Source organism: Stylophora pistillata, chromosome 5, assembly GCF_964205215.1.
Source record: "Stylophora pistillata chromosome 5, jaStyPist1.2, whole genome shotgun sequence".
Classification (NCBI taxonomy): domain Eukaryota; kingdom Metazoa; phylum Cnidaria; class Anthozoa; order Scleractinia; family Pocilloporidae; genus Stylophora; species Stylophora pistillata.
Window position 1 is genome coordinate 19,651,055 of NC_142523.1, and position 22,161 is coordinate 19,673,215.

General features: G+C 38.0%; 2 protein-coding genes across 6 annotated transcripts in view; one reads left to right on the forward strand and one right to left on the reverse strand.

Annotated features, from left to right (window-relative positions):
• The first annotated feature begins 137 nt into the window (after positions 1 to 137).
• Positions 138 to 20,236, forward strand: LOC111320027 (prolactin-releasing peptide receptor-like). Of its 5 annotated transcripts, XM_088761556.1 has the most exons (5): positions 11,378 to 11,511; positions 13,068 to 15,005; positions 15,463 to 15,511; positions 16,972 to 17,026; positions 18,423 to 20,236. In XM_088761556.1, the coding sequence occupies exons 4-5, from the start codon at positions 16,981 to 16,983 to the stop codon at positions 19,463 to 19,465; spliced, it is 1,089 nt and encodes a 362-aa protein (XP_088617682.1). In that variant the 5' UTR covers positions 11,378 to 11,511; positions 13,068 to 15,005; positions 15,463 to 15,511; positions 16,972 to 16,980; the 3' UTR covers positions 19,466 to 20,236. The 5 variants fall into 5 exon arrangements, with proteins under 5 accessions (XP_088617683.1, XP_088617680.1, XP_088617679.1 ...); XM_088761554.1 differs by lacking the exons at positions 11,378 to 11,511; positions 13,068 to 15,005; positions 15,463 to 15,511 and adding exons at positions 8,709 to 8,733; positions 9,070 to 9,174; XM_088761555.1 differs by lacking the exon at positions 15,463 to 15,511.
• Positions 20,237 to 20,245: 9 nt separating this feature from the next.
• LOC111322440 (RNA-splicing ligase RtcB homolog) overlaps positions 20,246 to 22,161 on the reverse strand; it is a 16,818-nt gene continuing 14,902 nt past the window's right edge. The window contains exons 18-20 of the mRNA XM_088761546.1: positions 21,999 to 22,089; positions 21,824 to 21,866; positions 20,246 to 20,901 (exon numbers count right to left, since the gene is read on the reverse strand). Coding sequence (XP_088617672.1) covers positions 20,837 to 20,901; positions 21,824 to 21,866; positions 21,999 to 22,089 — 199 coding nt within the window. The 3' untranslated portion in view covers positions 20,246 to 20,836. The remainder of the gene's footprint in view (positions 20,902 to 21,823; positions 21,867 to 21,998; positions 22,090 to 22,161) is intronic.

Below are 22,161 nucleotides of genomic sequence, written 5' to 3' on the forward strand. Positions count from 1 at the left end.
AAATTCGTGTTTTATTATAAAAAATAACCTATTACCCCATTTCTCAACACTCTTGTATAGGTAGCAGATGGTATTTGGTGTAAGAGTGAATTTCATTAAAACGTTGTGTTTTTTCAGTTGTTTGTAACCGAGCAAGTCAACAGGCATTGAAGACACTGAGAAGACAACGCCAAGAAGACAACGCAAGAAGACAAGCTTCTCCTCCGGGTTGTCAGGTATTTCGCTACTATTATTATCATTTTAGTCATGTAAGGTTTTCTAAACAGCAATTTTCTTTGGATAATCTCGATCCAAATTATAACAAAGAGGCGCAAGGGGATTATTTCTCAAACATTGGGCTAAGCAAGAAGAAACATAAAAAAAAAAAACGGAAAAAAAATGTGCGCTGCCAAGTCATGAAATTCATTTGTCAGTTACATGATAAAGGTGAAGCATGCCTTTTTCTGCAGAAAAAATTTTTGCAGATACTGCAGATACTTTAGACAGTACTGTTTCAGCCTTCTGGGCCTCATCAGTGCAGAGCTGATACTAGGATGGGGGAGAACCGATATGGGTCCTCAAACGATCACACACTTGTGGTATCGTCTAAGCAATGCCAGAGTGCTCAAACTAGAAGAGCCTAGTGAGCTATGCACAATGCTAGTGGCGATGACTCATCCCACAGTGCTCAATTTGGACATGAAAGCAGAGCTTTGTATGCCAAAGAGCTATATCTAACTGCAGACAGTACTGTTTCGGCCTTCTGGGCCTCATCAGTGCAGTGCTGATGCCAGGATGGGGGAGAACCGATATAGGTCCCCAATATATATATATAAAGTTTAAAAAATTGCGAGGATGGAGAACTTCTGACGTAAAAAATATAAAAACTTTTAATAAGAAACGTTTCGGTCAGAGACCTTCTTCAGTTATTTACAACTTTTGAAATAAAAAAATAGCATTAAATAGGATCGAAGTGCTAATGATTACGTAATTACAGATAACGACTAATGAACTGGTGCAAATAAACAAAAAACCCAATTACAAAGAAAGCAATGGGCAAAATACAAGAAACAAACCCTAAAAACTAAGAGATAAGAATACTAAATATGTTAATATGAGTGGCGTAATCAATTGCAAAGAAGCAATGCGGCGAGCATTAAAAAAGGGAAGGCCCACTTTTTACTACAACTATAAACCGTAACAAAATCCCAAAACAAGGCCTTTGGAGCCCGAAAGGGCAAATTGCAAACAAAATCCCTGGAGGGGCCCTTAAATGATACTAATCATAATAAGAGAACTATATATAATAATAATAATAATAATAATAATAACAATAAGAGAACTATATATGATAATAATAATAATAATAAGAGAACTATATATATATATATATATATATACCACAAAGGTTGGGTCGTTTGGGGTGACCGTCTCGGTTCTCCCCCATCCTAGCATTAGCACTGCACTGATGAGGCCCAGAAGGCCGAAACAGTACTGTCTGCAGTTATATATATATATATATATATATATATATATATATATATATATATATAACTGCAGACAGTACTGTATATGTCTTTATATGTCTGTATATGTCTGTATATGTCTTTCTTAGCTCGAAGTTGTCCGTCCTCGTGTACTACAATATTTTTCTTATATATATATATATATATATATATATATATATATATAAGAAAAATATTGTAGTACACGAGGACGGACAACTTCGAGCTAAGAAAGACATATACTCAAATAAAAAGTCTAATAAAACGTTTCGGTCCGAGACCTTCATCAGTTGTAATAAAATGACTTACCAATTTATTTAAATAGATTTATATAGGGCGTGATGACACATATAAACAAAAACAGTAATTACTACGCGAAAAATTATCACAATAAAAAGAAATGGAAAAATTTTCGAATCCACTGAAAATGTTAAGGAACCAGCGTTGACTTGAAAGGCGAAAATTGTACTAAAATTCCCAATTAACGCTGAGACTGGGACCTTTGATGCCCGCCCAACTTGAAAAAATTCTCCGCATCAATTATAGTTTATTCTTTTTTTAAAGTGAAATTCCGAAGGGTGCCAGAGAGAACAACAGCGCGCTCCAATATGCTTCTTCGGTTATTAGAAGTTTCACGATGTTACCTGACTTGTTTACTGTCGCCTGTACTAAGAAAAAGACCTGCGAAGTAGCGGTACATTTAAAAAAAACACCACATAATTTAAGCGATTTCTCATTCCAATGCATTGATCAAGTGCTTTGTTTGTTTTATGGATTGCTTGCGTTGTTGTGGGGAGGGCTTTCTTGTAGGATTTTGTTACGTTTTTTTCTAGAAGATCGTTGTATTCTGCGGGTTAAAGTTTTTAGAAGTTAGTAGTTTTGTCTGCTAGGACCAGTAGCTTGGGTTCGTTCTTGATGCGGTTGGTGTCTTCTTTTAGTTTGTTGAGGAAAGGGCTGTTGACCTGCTTGACTTTTACAGACTGTATCATCTTGAGCATGTCGTCCTCAAAGTCCTTTAGTTCTTCGATCGGTGGAGGGTTCTTGGTCGATTTGAAGCCTTAGTTCTCTTTGGATGTGGGCGAGGTGTTAGGATTTAGGAAGAAGAGCAAACAGCAACCCTGGCAAAAAAAAGGCAACACTACATTTGACGAAGGTGTAGTCTGATCGTCCGGGTGAGTGTAGTCCTGAGAAGTACTGTTGTCGGTGGTAGTGACTGACGTTTCGACAACCTGTGCGGAAGTCATCATCAGAGTCAAGTGAATGATTGTTGTCAGTAGATTGTTCTTATTCCAGTTCGTGTGAAATGATCGGTTGGTTTTGCCGTGATGTTATTGGCTGTAAGACTCAAGTGACGTAAGTCGGTCGTGATTGGTCTGTTTCGATCTGTCGGTAAAGTTAGGTCGTTCTTTTCCGGTCGTTTGTGATGTTTATGTCGTAAATGAGTCGTTTGTATGGAGCGGGTAGTTGTTGACATCTGTTTAGGGGAGTCTGTTCTAAGTTAGTAAACCAGCTTTCCAGAGTCAGTCGTTGAAAATAGTCAGTGCTGTAGGTTAGGCATTGCGCAGAGTCCCAGTCAATGTTGTGGTTGGTAAGTCGATGGTGTTCAGCAATGTGATTGCTGACATCACCTTTCCTCGTCGCCCGTCTGTCTTTAGTCAGTCTTGTTGTGAGGTTTCTGCCAGTCTCACCGATGTAGGAGGCTTGGCAGTCGGAACAATTGATCTTATAAATCGTTCCCTGTCTGTTCCTCGGTTCGTCTTTGTCTTTAACGTTGGTTAATAACTGACGTAGTGTGGTGATGGGTTTGTGGGCGACGCGGATAGTGAAGGGTAGTAAGATGCGCGAGATGTTTTCAGACATGCCTTTTATGTACGGTATGGTTGCTGTAGTCGTAGGGGTTGCGGTGTCGTTTGTTTCGGTAGTGGTAGTGGGTCGGTGAGTGTTTCGTCGGATGAAGTCGTTGTTGTAGTTTTTCTTCGTAAAAACAAGGTGAAGGTATTTGTTCTCGTCGGATAAGCTGTCTGTCGAGTCGCATACTAGTTGGGCGCGTCGTATTAGAGTTCTGATAGTTGTGGCTTTGCGTGATGTAGGGGTGTAGGATGACTCGTCTAGTAATCTGTCGGTGTGTGTCGGTTTCCTGTACACTGTCGTCCGTAATGAGTTGTCGTTGTGGCTTACCAGGCAGTCTAGAAAAGGAAGTTTGCCATTTTCTTCGACTTCTCTGGTAAACTGTATGTCAGTGTTTTGTTCATTTTGGTGGTGGTGAAATGCGTCAATTTCGTCGTGTCGAACGGCGGTGAAGGTGTCGTCAACGTAACGTAACCAAAGCGGTATCGTTTGTCGGCAAGTCGAAAGGGCGCGTTCCTCGATGTTCTGCATCACAAATCCCTCTATATAGATATATATATACATATATAGTCGTTAGTGGAACTATCAGGCCAACAAAGGTGCACCGCGCCAGGAGGATCAATAGAGATTCGCAGTCCAAACCTCACAGCAAACACGAACGTAGAAAGTTTAAAAATTGCGAGGATGGAGAACTTCTGACGTAAAAAATATAAAAAATTTTTTAATTAAAAACGTTTCGGTCAGAGACCTTCTTCAGTTATTTACAACTTTCTAAATAAAAAAAGAGCATTAAATAGGATCGAAGTGCTAATGATTACATAATTACAGATAACGACTAATGAACTGGTGCTAATAAAAAGATAATATATATAGTATAATATATAAATAGTATAATAGTATATAATATAATAGTATAAAAGATATATATATAATATAATTTCAGAGCTGAGCAAAGAGTTTCCAGCAATCTGATTGGTCGAACGGTTCTTATATGACGCTATATAAACCACTCCACGGGGTTTATATAAAATGTTAATAAATGTTACTAAAATGTCATGATTTTAGAAATTCGTCTCGGAGATTATTCGACGATATTCACCTCGCCTTCGGCGAATAATTGTTAAATATATCTATAACGGCAGCCAATACTGTTTCGGCCTAGTGGGCCTCATCAGTGCAGTTCTGATTCTGGGATGGGGGTGAAGCTATAGAGCCACCCCAAATGATCCCACATTTGTGGTACCATTTAAGCCATGCCAGAGTGCTCAAACTATAAACTTGTGAGGTTCGCACAATTGCACGACATGACTCATCCTAGTAGAGTGCTCGATTTGGACATAGAAACAAAGCTTTGTAACGCCAAAGAGCTATATATATATCTCACTGCAGACAGTACTGTTTCGGCCTTCTGTGCCTTATCAGTGCAGCGCAGATTCTAGGATGGGGGTGGAGGGTAGAGTCTACCTTGGCGCAAAGTGCTCAATGCTGTGGTAGGAGAGCTAAGTATACATAATTTAAAAAATTAAAGAGGACGCATCGATTCTCTGTGACTCTGAGTTCGCGCCTAAGCGCTCGTTAGAGTTAGTGAGGTATAAAGGCTACACTGTACTTTCCTAACTCAACATATATCGCGCTCTGCTCTTATGTATCGAAAAACTTATTGCGAAAACTCAAAGGTGGAAAAAGTCTTATTGCCTTATATCCTAAAACAATATAAATAACTTCTTCTAAGAGATTTCGAGCTCTATAAAATCTTTAAAAAATAAAAAAAGCCCATTGAGTTCTTCCCATTTTCAACGAGACCCCCGAAAGATAACACGGTAAGAAGAGAAACATAGTCTGTGATTATGATCAGACATTATCAGTCCTTTCCATTCTCCCACCCTTTTACCTTTTTATCATTATCGTTATTTATTTTAATTTTCTAGACCTTTATGGTCCTCCGGAGCCCTGTAATCGTCGCCGGTTATTTGATCGGAGAGAAATCTCAGCATGAAGGCTATGTGGACATTACATTTGATTAAAAGGGAATTTACTAATGAGTACGTGCTAATTCACACCAAACGGCAGGTGGCAAAAGTGAAATTTCTTTCGCTTGGAAACTCCAGATCTTCCATTTTTATTTTAACCGATATTACTCAAGAATAAGAAGAAAATCTTAGACTACGTTGTGAGTCCGCTTAAATAAGGACTCCGTAAGTCAAATAACGATCCAATAAGAAATAAAAAAAGATAGAAAAGAAAATCGTTCTTATTTTTCAAGCATTGGGCCAAAACATTACGGCGACAGTCTGACGGTCATGAAACCATTTTGATGCAGATTTCGTGAGCTCATAACAAAAATAGTTGAAGCTTGATTAAACTTTAACGAGTTGTTGTGCAAGATATTGAAATAAATTGAAGTCGGGATCGATGATACCCTGACTTTCACATTGCCATCATGAACGAGAGCACTCGCTTTAACGGAACACAAACTGGTTAGGTTCAGGAGTGAGATGAGTTCCACATTGTAAGAAAATCCGGGGCCAGAATTGGTGGGTAACACATTTTTAAATTAGAAATTTATTGACTTGCTAAGACATCCAAAATTTAATTTTTTTTGGAATCCTCTCATTTCTCTCCGAAGAAACATTTGCATTTCTTCTTTTTTCTCTTTTCAAGTGTCTATCTCTAGGCTTACATAGAAAGCTGGTTGATTGACTTCCACCAACTTGTTGTCAGTTAAAAATAACAAATAACTCTGCAACAAATCGAAATCAATTAAGAATGCAAACAGATCTGACACAGGAAAGAAATTATTTTAAATATGAAACAATAGGTTTCCTCGCGATTACTGAACTACCAGAGGGAACTTGCTTGCCTCCCTAAACGTGTAAAATGTGGATATATCTCCATTTGCACATTCCACATCTTCCTCTTGCAGCAACTTTCAATGTAATATATCTTCATTATGGTCCGACAAAATTCTTTTAATCGGAAGAGAAAATGACAATAAGGTAGATAACGAAGCAAATATTTTGCTCATATTAAAATTTACACTAGAAGTCAGATTAAAAAGAAATTTCGGAGACTTCTATTTTATTTAGTAATCACTGATTCCTCTTTCGTCGAAAAGTCGACATCAGTGGTGATCAGGCCTTGCTTAGTGAGTTTTGTAATTGAGTTAAATATGCATGATTTCACCTGTTGGATGAATAAGACATTGGAAGAATTACTGAAGTCAAAAAATAGACCATTACCTCTTTACATTAAGAACCAGACAGAAGGTCGCGTCTTTTTTCATCAGTAAGAAAACAATGAAGGTCACTTTTAAGATTCGATTCTTCTTTCGGAAAATATACGAACAATATACCAAATATACCAAACCGAAGAAATTTAAGCAACATCAAGATGTTCAATCCGTAAAACAAACCTTAAACAGATGTAACTCGCCTGTTTTCAGTGATTGTCAACTTTTTATTTAAATAAGTTTGATATGAATGAGGGAACCGTTGATTATTTTGACTAACAGTAGATTTCTGCACTCTGAGTTAATGGAAGTTTTCATTTTGGTTTGATAAAATGTCGGAACAGTCGGTTGTTTTGGCTAACAGTAGATCTCTATCGGAGTTAACAATCACAGCCGTGCGTAGGCTGTTCTCTCTCCCCATAATTTTTTATGACCTTTCTTAAACACGAGTGATTTTATTACCCTACTGCTGTCCTACGACAATTAAAAGGACATGTATTCTCAGCCAAACAAAATCTGAGGTTTTCATAATTTTTTAAATGGTTTTATTTCAAATCAAGCTTCAGTTATCTTGCGTGATTCAGAGATGAAAACCTATAATCCTACACTGCTGAGCTAAGTGCTCCCGTAATCTGAAAGTACTTTAGAAATACCCCCTTGCGAGCAACGTACAAAATGCATCATTCGAGCTGAATTTTCAGATAAATTTACCAGCTCTTGAAATCGTCATGATGTTATGATATGATAGTATGATGGATTTGCAAACAAAGTCAGCATAACTCATCATCCTATTAATTTGTTGTATAACTAATGGAATTTCAGTATGACTTACAGAGGCTACATTTAGGCCCGAAAATGGTACGAAAATCCTTATGTGTTGGTTTCAATGGGGTCAAATTTGCATTTGAATTTTCCCTAACATTGTAGAAGGTAGATATGGTATGTAATAACATTTTTTCTTTCCTCATTAAAATAACACACATTCTCCTTCAACATCTTGCTTTAATATGCAATACACAATACGCAATTTCTTTGATACCTAGTACATGCACCTCATCTACTTCATCTGCACATGCACCTCATCTGCTTCATCTGTACATGCACCTCATCTGCTTCATCTGTACATGCACCTCATCTGCTTCATCTGTACATGCACCTCATCTGCTTCATCTGCACATGCACCTCATCTGCTTCATCTGTACATGCACCTCATCTGCTTCATCTGTACATGCACCTCATCTGCTTCATCTGTACATGCACCTCATCTGCTTCATTTGTACATGCACCTCATCTGCTTCATCTGCACATGCACCTCATCTGCTTCATCTGTACATGCACCTCATCTGCTTCATCTGTACATGCACCTCATCTGCTTCACGGGAGTGGCTTTCTTAAACTTCAGTGACTTCGATGTTTGCCAAAAAGTCCATAAATTTTTCCTTCCCCTTTGAGATCTGAGAGATACCTCGATTCACACAAGGCGTCGTTGCATTTCTTTGCAATGGTCTGTCTTGTGTGATCCTGAGATAACTAGCATCTTTCTGATGTTAACTTTACGCTCCCTTGGAGGACTCTTTCAATCACGCTACAGTACTGTAAATCTTACGTATTCAGTTTATCACCGTATATCCAGAAATTAGACCAAGTTAGTGAGTGTCTATTTCCTTATTTGTTCGTCTCGGTGAAAAGCAGCACCTGCAGTCGTGTGCATAACTCGTGTCAATACGACCAAATTCTATGAATTTACAAAAGGCAGCGTGATAGGCCTGGGAAGGTAGGATTTCTCTTCCATTGAGACAGAAACAGAGATGTGCCCCTGTTAATGGTATGCACGGTTTCAATTTATGATTATTTATCAACACACGAGTGTGCATTAAGTGAGGTATTGTATCGATCGTTTCCATCAACAACTGACCTCTCCTCCAATCCATTCTTTACTGCATAATTCTTCTGTAATAGTGAAAAAAGAAAACCTGAGAAGCTGTAGAAGATCTATGATAATTATTATACGTAAGGTCTGCACCTGAAGCGAAAATAATCCCGTCGAAGGCTGAATATTTTCTTTTTTGCAGGTCACTATATGATACTTCTCTTTCAATTGTGAGCAGTTGATAATCACACGACAACCGCACTACTTCGTTCATCCGCATAAGGGCCTCACTGGCTCTCCTTGTAAGTTTGCCTCAGCAAATTGAATGTTCATCGTTTGCTTTTACGACGCAGAGCCTTTTCAACAATGATAGTACGACAAAATTTTGTTGGAGCAGAAATTCGGAAATTTCTATTTGTTCTTTGATAATTTCTCACGTTGACAAGTATTTGGCACTTTCTTAGCTTTTGGACTTTAAGAACATGAGCTTGTCATATTTTACCATGACAAATTGTAATAGATATAGGATAATTTTCAAATAACCTTTGTATTGTAAATGAGTCGTTTTTCTAAGAACTGTCATCATTGATTTACACTCAAATGGCAAAATTGTAAATGTCCTTCCCATCTCTTTGCAGTTTAATTTCCGAGGTGTGCCTTTACACAGACGCACAAGAAAAAAAAGGTTCATCTACGATAAATTTTTGGAGTGTACCATAAAGCCGACCTGGCACTTACATAAGGTAAGAAAGGCCTATAAAATTTAGAGACAAAAATACTTTTCTAATGGTTTTTTTTTATTTTTTTTTTATTTTCATGCCCTTTGAATTTAATTTTAAAAATTATCTGGTGGCAGTAGAAAATAAGGCATCAAGCAAATAGCTTTATTGATGGGTATAATTTTCATGATGAACTTTCTGATATTTTCCATTTTTTGTTTTTCGCTATCTGAAATGTTTCAATATCAAGTTTAGCATTAGAATCGCACAACTGAATAAAATCTCGCATTCTGGCTGGTTAATAAAGTGAAATATCTAGCGTGGAATTGCGTGCTGAAAACGAGGCTAGTTGATTTTACTTCGCATCTCCATATACACAACAACTATTAAGTTTCTGTTTTCTTTTTTCTTTATTTTTATTCAGCTATGTCATTCAAGAAAATCCATTACCTGACGCGTGAATTTCGCGCTAACTTGCACTTTAAAACCGATACCGCACAAATTGTTCGCGATTCGGAATTTTCTAATGTGTCAGATGAGTTAATTATTTTAAATGGGCTCGCGATTTTCATCGCTTGATTTTGAAATATTTTTTATTCTCCTTTACACTAAAATTGAGAAAATATAAATTGCTGTTCGGACCTAAGTGTCAATGTGAACAAAACAACAACAACAACAACAAAAACAACTTTATTTGTACCCAACATAAAAAGTAGTGATAAAAATAATGATAAATTGACAAGAATATAAATGTACTAGCTGCCCCAAATAACTATAGGGCTAGAAAAAAAGGGCAGCGATACTTAGGTGATTTAGGTAATGTAACTATTTGGGTCAGATATACTGACACAAACAACACACACACACACACACACACACACACACACAGACACACACACACTCATTCATCATACAAAAGAAGGTCAAGGAAGCAAGGAATATCGGAGTAAAAAACAAGTCAAGTCCATGAAGAAATATGTGAGAAAACCTGATGCATACGCTAATTAACCAGCGATTATGAGAAAAGGACAAGAGAGGGCAGATGCCGTTTGCATTAGTCATGTAAACTTATTTGGGTCCGTATATATCCTGTGGATATTCTTACCTTATTTTAGGTAATCGATTTTTTTTTTTTTTTTTATGTTTCTTCTTGCTTAGCTCAATGTTTAAGAAATAATCCCTTTGCGCCTCTTTGTTATAATTTAGATCGAGATTATCCAAAGAAAATTGCTGTTTAGAAAACCTTACATGACTAAAATGATAATAATAGTAGCGAAATACCTCGGAGGAGAGGCTTGTCTTCTTGCGTTGTCTTTTTGGCGTTGTCTTCTTGTCTTCAATGCCTGTTAACTTGCTCGGTTACAAACAACTGAAAAAACACCTTGTTAAAAAATTCTGTCATCTTTTGCGATAACAGACATCTTTTTTAATCAAAGTAGCTATTTTTGGACAGCGCTCGCGAGTTCCTGCTTGACAGATCAGAATTATAAGTTTTTTTATTTTTTTTTTTAAGCCTTTGGTGTCTGTGACAGCAAGCATGAATGTTTATTACCTAGGAAAAGTGAAAAAGTAAAAGGGCAGAGAGGGACAATCAGTTGGGAGCAAGTCAACAGGCATTGAAGACAAGAAGACAACGCCAAGAACAAACCTTAAACAAACCTTAAACAGATGTAACTCGCCTGTTTTCAGAACTGTCATCATTGATTTACACTCAAATGGCAAAATTGTAAATGTCCTTCCCATCTCTTTGCAGTTTAATTTCCGAGGTGTGCCTTTACACAGACGCACAACAAAAAAAGGTTCATCTTGTTGTGAAAATTGCAAAAAACAAATAGATAAAATAAATAATCGGTAGAATGTTAGCTTATACACGCGAGTGAATTATCTAGAGGAATTTAAGGCGTACGTTTGGGCTGGAACATCCTGTAACACATAGAAATATGTGACACGTGCTCCGCAAATAGTGGGTGTGGGTTTAATTGCTAGGGGCTAATTGGATTACTCTGGGTAAGGACGCAAGTCAAACTGTGCAACAGGAAAATGGCTTAGTTAAGCCCAAATAAGCATTGTGAATCGGATTTACGTAACTAGGTGTGTATTTCGGTTGTGATAAATAGAGATAACATGTTGTAATTGAGGGCATTCGGAATAGACATTGAGATCGACTGAACGTAGATTGTACGGAGATTGTAGAGGCGTACGCGGATCGTAAATAAACTAGATAAACCAGAAAGATACAGTCCTATTGATTGCTGTACCAGCGGAACGCAGGGATTTTCCTTAACGCAGTGGAGAATTCTGCAACACATCTACGATAAATTTTTAGAGTGTACCATAAAGCCGACCTCGCACTTACATAAGGTAAGAAAGGCCTATAAAATTTAGAGACAAAAATACTTTTCTAATGGTTTTTTTTTATTTATTTTTTTTAATTTTTATGCCCTTTGAATTAATTTTTAAAAATTATCTGGTGGCAGTAGAAAATAAGGCATCAAGCAAATAGCTTTATTGATGGGTATAATTTTCATGATGAACTTTCTGATATTTTCCATTTTTTGTTTTTCGCTATCTGAAATGTTTCAATATCAAGTTTAGCATTAGAATCGCCCAACTGAATAAAATCTCGCATTCTGGCTGGTTAATGAAGTGAAATATCTAGCGTGGAATTGCGTGTTGAAAACGAGGGTAGTTGATTTTACTTCGCATCTCCATATACACAACAACTATTAAGTTTCTGTTTTCTTTTTTCTTTATCTTTATTCAGTTATGTCATTCAAGAAAATCCATTACCTGACGCGTGAATTTCGTGCTAACTTGCACTTTAAAACCGATACCGCACAAATTGTTCGCGATTCGGAATTTTCTAATGTGTCAGATGAGTTAATTATTTTAAATGGGCTCGCGATTTTCTTCGCTTGATTTTGAAATGTTTTTTATTCTCCTTTACACTAAAAATGAGAAAATATAAATTGCTGTTCGGACCTAAGTGTCAATGTGAACAAAACAACAACAACAACAACAAAAACAACTTTATTTGTACCCAACATAAAAAGTAGTGATAAAAATAATGATAAATTGACAAGAATATAAATGTACTAGCTGCCCCAAATAACTATAGGGCTAGAAAAAAAGGGCAGCTATACTTAGGTGATTTAGGTAATGTAACTATTTGGGTCAGATATACTGACACAAACAACACACACACACACACACACACACACACACACACACACACACACACACACTCATTCATCATACAAAACAAGGTCAAGGAAGCAAGGTATATCAGAGTAAAAAACAAGCGGAAGGCCAGAAAAATTATTAATATTTATCAAGAAGAATTAGCTTTAGGTTTTTCTTAAAACGTTTCAGAGGAAGAAGCTTTATGTCTTCACTTATATCATTCCAGACTTTAGCACCCTGAAATCTTATGTTGAAGATTCCATGATTTGTTCTAATTCCATAATTTGTTTTGTGATAGTTGACCCTACATTTAATAGAGTCCTAAGGGCAAAAATATTCGGCTTTACATGCAATAAACTCTTAAGTGAGAAAATATTACTCGATAAGAAAATCTTTGACCAGACATAAATGCAGTTCAGTGGATGAGGGTCTCAAAGGTGTTAAAGGTTAGCCGTAAAACGGCCAAGAAATGTAGCTGTTGTGAGTAGAACAAGTTAACTGTTAAAGTTTTTCTCTGTCTTGATGTATCATTCTGGGATAACAGTCAGCCGTATAATGGCCAAAATTGTAGCTTTTAGCCGTAAACGCCATTACCCCATCGAGACCCTCTTGGATGGCTGTGGTAAGGAAAAAAAATAACCTGTTATCTCGTCTTCTTTTTTACCAGCATGTTTGGAAAAAAAATTAATCTTAATCTGATATTTTTATCATTTACTGAAATTCTCCTTTTGGAGTCGAAGTAAATTTTTCATATTTAGGACAGTGGTACTTTGTTGCAGTGGTATGCTTTGGTTCTTCATATGAAGGTAACTGTAGGAGACATAAAAGCGAACATTGACCCGTGAACTTATTATCGGAGTTGGTTGACTTCAGGCTGAGTTAGTCACGCAACTGATACCTCTTATTTGTCACGTCGGTGTTCTCTTCAGTCACGTATTCGACAATGAATGTATTCAACAACAAGACAGATGGCGTGAAAAATTACGTTGGTTAATGGCGGTCTAGTTACGTTATTAAACATAGGCGGTTAAGACTGCATATGGCTACTGCTGCCGCATCCCACATATTTACGAGTACCTTGTTCCGCAAGAGAAAGATGATTCAAGAATGTAGTGACTAGTCGACGCTCAGACAATAATTGAATGGTGACAAATAATCATATTAATGTTAATAATAATGGTAATAGGAATAATAAAAATCACGGTAATAATAATGATAACTTATAGGGGTTAGCTCAAGAACCCCGCTCACCGTTCCTCAATCGGTCTATCCTCTAGGTTTCATTTTATTTCAATTTTTCCTGTTAATCGTAAATAATTTTCTTATTTCATTGCAATTCCATTTTTGTGACAACGAGGCATTCCGCCTATTAGTATATTCCACCATTCCATCATTCCATCGAGTAGGGTCTTCTAGTTAAACACAAAGTATCGTATTTTGGACCTTGCTCGCTTCGCAAATTTAGTAATTCTTTGGATCGTTTGTCGCTAATTGAAATGGCAAAATGCTCTCTTTTCGAATTGTGAAATTTTTCTTCAAGTTCTCAGGGATTTTCGGATAACCTATCTAGATATTTCCGCAAGGAAAAGTCTTTTTTCAATTACGTGCTGGAGTCGCCACTGTGAAATTGCCTTCAGATTGTTATCATCTTCGTGGAGTCAAGGCAAGAACTGAAAAAATTGTATCTTCGGATCTACTGGGCATAATTCGCTGATTCAAACGGTAAAATGCTTTCTCTTTCATGAAAAAAAGAAAATACTCTCCTAAATTTTTTTTGATGCGCAGATCACACCTTTGAAGACATTTCCGAAACTTCTGCTTTGTTTTACACGTGCCACTCTAAATTGATTTTTAGCTGTCTATCGCCTTCCGCAGTTTTCCGAAAGAACCAATAAGTATCACCGGAAACAGTGTAATCACGTGCTAATACCGAGCAACATTTGAAGCGATCTGAAGAAACCGTCACCCAGCTTTGAAAGACCGAAGATGTTCCGTGACAAACAAACAAACAAACAAACAAAAAAACTAAGAGCAGGGAATATCGGGTAAAACACTGTGGACTTTGTTGTGGGCTAAGAGATCATTATGTTGTCCAATAGGACAACATCATGGCTTCTCCTCCACAGGAGGCAATAGTCATAATTAAGACTGAGGTCGCATTCATTATTATCAAGACTTTGTAAGCGCATCCAAAGCTTCAGATATACAGTATTGAGAAGTTATAAGGAAGAATGAAACGAATCACTTTGCAATGCTGTAGCTTTGATTGATAAGCGCGTAAACGCTTCTGTGGAAGCAAAAAGAAATTTGTTATACGAAGGAAATGTGAAAAAATAATAAAAAATAATAAAAAGCACAGGGACAGACAATCAGTCGGTATATGTAGTAATTCAGAATTTTGTCGGAACTTGAAAAGATTGGGCGTGTCCGTTATCGAGTGCTGAGGTCATATCCTTCTGAAGTTTTGGTCTCATCTTGTTTTGACCACTGAGTCCGTAAATCCGTAACTGTATGTCTTTTAATTACGGAAACGCCGATTGATTTCTTGTCTGATAAGACCGTTAAGAGCAGTCCTAGTCGGTTGTGTTCTGCTCTCTATCCCGTCCGATCGTTCGTCAAAGATTTCTGATAAATTTCCAAGTCATTTGGAGAAAAAACAGGACAACTCTAAGGTGGGGATGTTTATTTTCTTGTTCTTGTGTTTTAATCTAAGCTTATTTACTTTAGACGCGCGAAGGTAAATTTAGTTCCAGCACGCGCTCAGAACAATTCACGTTCGTTTCTCAACTCAGACATTGTTTACTTGCACCCGAAAATTTGAAGTTTGGATTTAATAGGAGTAATGTAAGGACATGTAAGCTACAAGCCTTCATGTTCTTTCCGGCGGAGAATAAATGAATATTAACACACTCACTTGCTCCCACGATGTGAATTTTATCAGGTCAAGCATTAGCAGCGCAAACGCATTTCCTGTCGACAAGTCTTTGATTACTTATCCTTCGTCACGTTTAAATTGACTTACAAACGTAAATGCAAAAGCAAAGCACGGAACCCAGTATTTCTTAAGCATTGTAGATTTCGGCTCCCTAACTTATACATAATATTATTCTGCATATTTATTGGATACAGGGTGTTGTCTTTAACAGACATTGCGATTACGAGATATAAGCCCTTAAAGGTACGTTGTGATAGAGCGCGAGCGAAACTAAATAAGCTCGATTGTCATCTTTCCTATTTGCGACATCAAAGGTCAAGCTGAAACAAGCTGAAAAACACGCAAAATACCGAAGAACTGAAATAGCCGAAAAGCAAACTGAAATTGTAAATTTGCAAACTTAAGTCAATACGACAGTGCTCCAGTAGATAAACTTGTACAAATCAACAGCTTTATCGCATGAACACCTAAAGAAGTGCAATGTTGTTCACTTAGACTGTAGTTTCCTACTACTATATTAGACTCTGGACTCTTAGACTTTACGTCCTTGCTGAGGTTTCGGTTTAGTATATCTAAATAGAGGCTGTTGATGTAGAAGGCTATTCAGTTATTCTTCGGGAAAATTTCCCACCTAAACCAGTGGCGGATCCAGGGGGAGGGTCCGGGGGCTCCGGACCCCCCCCCCCCAACAGACCTTACGCTTACAACTTTGAAATTGAAATTCTTACATCGACAGGATCGTATATCACTTTTTAACTGGCTGATCTTTTTAATGAATCCAAGTAAACGATAAGCGGCCAAGGAATTATAACTTGCAACCGCGACTGGTGGGAGGGGGTGAGGGGAGAAGTATTTTGCCTCAAAAAGAGTCCAACAGTCCTTTCTGAATCAAAGTTTGGAAACCCCCCCCCCCCCCCACCAATCAAAACTTACTGGATCCGCCCCTTAGAGCCTAGTATAATTACACTTGGACGAAAAACTTTAATCGAAATCACTTTGCAATGCTGTTTTCTAGCCAGTGCACATTGCAATGCTGTTTTCTAGCCAGTGCACATTCCCTGTGCACTGGCTAGAAATTCATATTTGTACGGAATCATCCGTTCGGGATCGTTATCAAATTTGATAACCTAGACCAAAACTAAACAGTAACCAATCGCTGCTCAGATTCACGTTCACGTGACATGTTATTGAGGTAATATGATTTAATTAAGAATCGCATCCGAAGGCCGAAACGAGTTCACTACACCAATTGTTTTCGACTGGACCTTGTGATTGCAGCTTAAACTCCACCTTGCTTAGTTGTATACAAAAAGTATGACGCGAACTTCCGGTCTTGGCTAAATACTTCCAGAAAGTGTTCATAAATTTTTCCTGACTTAGAAAGAAATTCCCTAACATTGAGAATATCTTTTTCCTGAATTCTCTTTTTCCCTTGAGAATCTCTTTTTCCTGAAGCAACCATTTAAGTTAAGTAAAATCTGTGCAAATCGGGCCAAGTGGTCTATCCAGTCGGAGACTATCCCAGTTCTTTTAGCATAAGGCAACTAGAAGCAAAACCGAGCTCGAGGTCAAGCTTCAAACGGAGCAAAACAGTCGGTGACAGCGGGCTCTCGTTTGATAAAGAATTAGTTTGGATTCACTACATTTGTTGTTCTGTCGAAATCTGTTATTACCCTTATATTTGTTTTGGTCTTCTCCATCAGGCGCTGAGTATGAATACCTCTTCAACTGCTGTGAAGTCATCAATGTCTGCAAACGGTAAGAGACTAAGCACATGTCCACCTTAAAAACACCTTGCCGTTAGGTTTTTGCTTAAAGTGGGGGCGTCCCCTGCCTTCAAGCCAGTCTTGCCATTACGAAACCCTGATACCCGTGTAGCGTAACATCAATAGTTACAGCTCAGGGATTGGACTAATTAGAGTGTGTGGTACTGACAGCAGTAGTTAGAGTGTGTGGTACTGACAGCAGTAGTTAGAGTGTGTGGTACTGACAGCAGTAGTTAGAGTGTGTGGTAGTGACAGCAGTAGTTAGAGTGTGTGGTACTGACAGCAGTAGTTAGAGTGTGTGATACTGACAGCAGTAGTTAGAGTGTGTGATACTGACAGCAGTAGTTAGAGTGTGTGGTACTGACAGCAGTAGTTAGAGTGTGTGGTACTGACAGCAGTTGTTAGAGTGTGTGGTAGTGACAGCAGTAGTTAGAGTGTGTGGTAGTGACAGCAGTAGTTAGAGTGTGTGGTAGTGACAGCAGTAGTTAGAGTGTGTGGTACTGACAGCAGTAGTTAGAGTGTGTGGTACTGACAGCAGTAGTTAGAGTGTGTGATACTGACAGCAGTAGTTAGAGTGTGTGGTACTGACAGCAGTAGTTAGAGTGTGTGGTACTGACAGCAGTAGTTAGAGTGTGTGGTACTGACAGCAGTAGTTAGAGTGTGTGATACTGACAGCAGTAGTTAGAGTGTGTGGTACTGACAGCAGTAGTTAGAGTGTGTGGTACTGACAGCAGTAGTTAGAGTGTGTGGTACAGACAGCAGTAGTTAGAGTGTGTGGTACTGACAGCAGTAGTTAGAGTGTGTGGTACTGACAGCAGTAGTTAGAGTGTGTGGTACTGACAGCAGTAGTTAGAGTGTGTGGTACTGACAGCAGTAGTTAGAGTGTGTGGTACTGACAGCAGTAGTTAGAGTGTGTGGTACTGACAGCAGTAGTTAGAGTGTGTGGTACTGACAGCAGTAGTTAGAGTGTGTGATACTGACAGCAGTAGTTAGAGTGTGTGGTACTGACAGCAGTAGTTAGAGTGTGTGGTACTGACAGCAGTAGTTAGAGTGTGTGATACTGAGAGCAGTAGTTCCAACGCTCAGGAATGAGGAGGGTCGGTAGGTTCTGAACCAATGGAGCAATTGGGTTGTTCTACAGTCATAAGACTTCATTGGCACAGGCTGTTTTACGAAAACAGGCTTATATTCTGTCACATCTGTTGCGGGAAGGTAGTTGAGTTCCTGTCGCAGGGGTCAAATGTAGTCAAACCACATTAAGTCGAGGTTCGCACACAAGCAGAGATCACGGTGTTAAGTTCAGCCCAAGACGCTTAGTTCTCACGTTGCTTTTTTGTTTTGTCTTTTCGTTTGCATGACGTCTTGACGCGGATTTCATCGTGTTTCAGCTACCACAACGCTATTCTCGTATCCATCAAGTATTAAACTGATCTTCGCCATCTTATACACTGCAATCATTTCATTGGCCTTAGTGGGAAACATTTTGGTGATCTACATTCTGCACAAGAGACCAGATACCAGAAGATTAACAAGCTTCATGTACGTAAATCTCGCTGTGGCCGACCTGCTCGTAACAGCTGTTGTGATGCCTCAGTCGATGGAACTTATCATTTTGGACCATCTGTGGATCGATGGGACATTTGGTGAGTTCCTTGCCAAGTTCATCATGTTTGTTTTCTTCGTGGCCATCACGGCGTCCGTCTTTTCTCTAACAGCCGTGGCTTTTGACTTCTTCTGCGGGATTGTCCTTCCCATGCAAAAGTTCCCTCGCTTTAGGAACAAAAAGATCCTAATTCCCACAATTTGGATTACCTCAATGTGTCTGATGACTCCATGGCTGGTCATAATCAAAGTAAAGAACTCCAGGATAGTGTACAAGTTTTCACAGTTTGGCGAGATTCAAGCGGCCTTAAGAGGCGTGTTTCTTTACATCGTGGTCACCATCTACTTACTGCCCGTAGTTACCATTTGTATCCTCTATGGGTATGTTTGCTACACGCTGCGGAAGCATAAACTACCGGGAGTTGAAATAAAAAATCGCGCCACAAAACGCGCCAACGCTTCCAAGCGTAAGGCGATAAACATGTCAATAGCTATCGTTGTTGCCTTTGCACTTTGCTGGCTTCCAGCGCATGCGTATCATTTGATTTTAGCCATTGACAGCAGAGTGAGGCAATCGTTGCCATATTATTTCATGCTGTTATGCTATTGGTGTGGACATGCAAACAGCGTTGTCAACCCCTGGCTCCTAATATACTTCAAAAAGAAATTCCGAGCTGAGTTTCGGAGAATGTTAACTTATCCATTATCGAGAATCTCATTCTTGAGTAAAACAAATGAAAGCGTAGTTAATGAAGCCAAACAGCCAATCCTGGATCAAGATCAAGTAGTCCAGTCGACAGATCTATACCAGTTTACAAGTGCAGTGTAAAGATGATTTTGCCGTAAACAATATTCATCCTACTCATTGCATTAAAACATGTACAGTTAAAAGCAACCATAATTTATTATTTTGTTTATCATTACTTATCATCGTTACTTCATTTTACTACTTCCGTCGACTAGAAACGAAACCAAACCATGATCCTGTGGTGCTGGAGGATTACTATTGTAACTATTTTCACTAATTATTATCATAGCAAAAAGACTTTAATTACGGCTATAATCATAACTATTGCTTATTTTAAGACGAGTATTATTGACATTTTTCCACATGTAGTTGTGGTTCGCTAAAACTCCAAACGCAACGAAGTAGTTCCATTTATTTATTATAGCTTTGGAAAATGTGACCCGAGAAATACCACTTTCCTCAGAGTCCCCGTCCTTCCAAAAAAGTACTTTAAGTAACAACCATTGTAAATAATGTTCTAACGACAGCGTAAATCCATGAAATTATCCACGAACGAAACGATCCAGAGGGGCGTTGTGATAGTGTTGTTGACTGACGAACGACTGACGAGGGAAAGGTGTAAGAAGATATGTTGTTGTTCAATCTACAAATTAATTTTAGGTATTTCTGTTCAGACAAAAGGTCAAAAAGGTCGACAACATTTTGGTACTTTCCACACCAATTTCAAGAACTAGAACTCGACAGACAACTGAGGTGTAGATATTAAAAACCTTAAAGTTCGTTTCAGGTTATAGATATAGCAAAAGTTACGCGTGCAATTCCCCGAGGAAAAAAAAAACAAAACAAAACAAACAAACAAACTTGGCGGAGCAGACAAAATAGTAGTTTATTTCTCAAACATTTTCAGCAACTGGTGTAAGATTAACGAAATCGAGATTGATCTTATTCCGCCACGTCTCGAAACTACTCATATAACGACCTTACCAATTAACTTTTACTATTTGTGATTGCTTTATCAAACATCATAATTCATGTATATTCTTCCCTGGTTGAATAAAATTACTAAATAAGGAAACCCAAGGAGGAAATAGCAGCCATTTATCTTCTCGCCGTCTCTGTTTCGCTTGAGTCTTACTCTAGCCTTAAAACCATCGCTTTCCTGAAAATCCTCCCAATTCAAAAGAAAGGGTGAAAGTTTTTTTGATTGGCTGCTAGTCACCATACGCTGCGTAACACTCTTTCTCTGGAAGGCACTGCGTGACAACTAAAATCAAGGCTAAGGAAGTTATAGCTGTCTTCGATAAGTTCCTGTCACGCAACGTTATGTAACGCCTCTCCCGTAGGAGAAATATCGCAAGACAAGACGCAAAGTACAGAAACTCCAATAATATCGTCGAGCCCTCTAGTCCTGTCCTTGACGAGACGAATGGGATTTGACTGGCATGTTTTCAGTTATCCTTTGATAACGGCGATTGGTCTCAGTTTAATGGCCTTCTGACTAATTCCCGCATCATGGCCTAAATTAGTGAATAAACAAAAAAACATCGGAAAAAATAAACAAACAAATAAAAAATACAAAAACACAACAAAACAAAAAAGAGCAAAAAAAGCAAAACAAAATAAACAAAAGAAAAGTGAAAAGAAAATTATGAACGAATTGAAAAAGTGCTGTTGCGATGATATTCGCCTATTTCAAGTTTAGTATATTGACAAAAGAGAGAGGGGTCTGTACACAATCCTGATGTCAACCCGGGTTGAGTAAACGACCTCATCAGTAGTGTGATCAGAATATTTTATGACTTTTTTTAAATTTTACTTTCTCCGGAATTAATGCTGAAATTTCAAAGAGGAATTATTTTTAGTGCTTCTTAAATTCAAAGAGATAAAAACCTCATCGGAGGCAATTCTATGTTTAACGCCGAAAATAGGTAAAACTTGATAGATTGCGGAAGGAAAAAAGTAATTTGTTTTTTAAGAAAAAAAAAATTACTCAAACAAGTCATCTCAGCCGGAAAGAACACCTAAGTAAAAGAAAAAGTTGGTGTCTAAAGTGGGGAATCCTACATCGTTAATCAGCTATAGTCCTTAGGTTTATATCACAGAATTGAATAAATTCTCGCATTCTGATTGGTTAATGAGGCAAAGTATTCAGCGTGGACTTGCGAGTTGAAAACGAGGTTAAGTGATATTATTTCGCATCTCTGTTACGCGCACAGGTTAAAAACGAACAAAGTTATTGAGATATCGGTTTTCGCGTGAAATTTAACGCGGAATTCTCCCGTCAGGTGATGAAGTTTCCTTTTGAATCTCATTGTCTCAACTTCTTGGAGGTAAAATGTAGTTTGAGAGATTATTTCTTTTGTAAACCGTTGATAACACAAACAGTTCAGCACTGCCTCGAAAAATAAGTCACATTGAACAAGTAACGATTATACTTACAAGTGTTCACGACATCTGTCACATTTTTATAAGACTCAGGAGCCTGATAAAAGATGAAGTTAAACGTATAAAATTAACGTCCACTCTTGAGATTTCAACAACTTTTGATGCAATACTATGCCAGTTAGAGCGTCGAAACGGCTTTTAAAAAGACGGCCATTGAATAATTTGTTACCTCTTCCATAACCAGTTTTGGAGAGGCCACTCTGATTGAGATTCCTTTGGATTTAAGACTATCGAGAACTTCTTGATAGTCAAGATTTCGGCTGAAAGAGAATGAGAAGGACAATTAAAACTACATGTATAGAAGTAATGTCAAAACGAAGTCAAGTTGACCA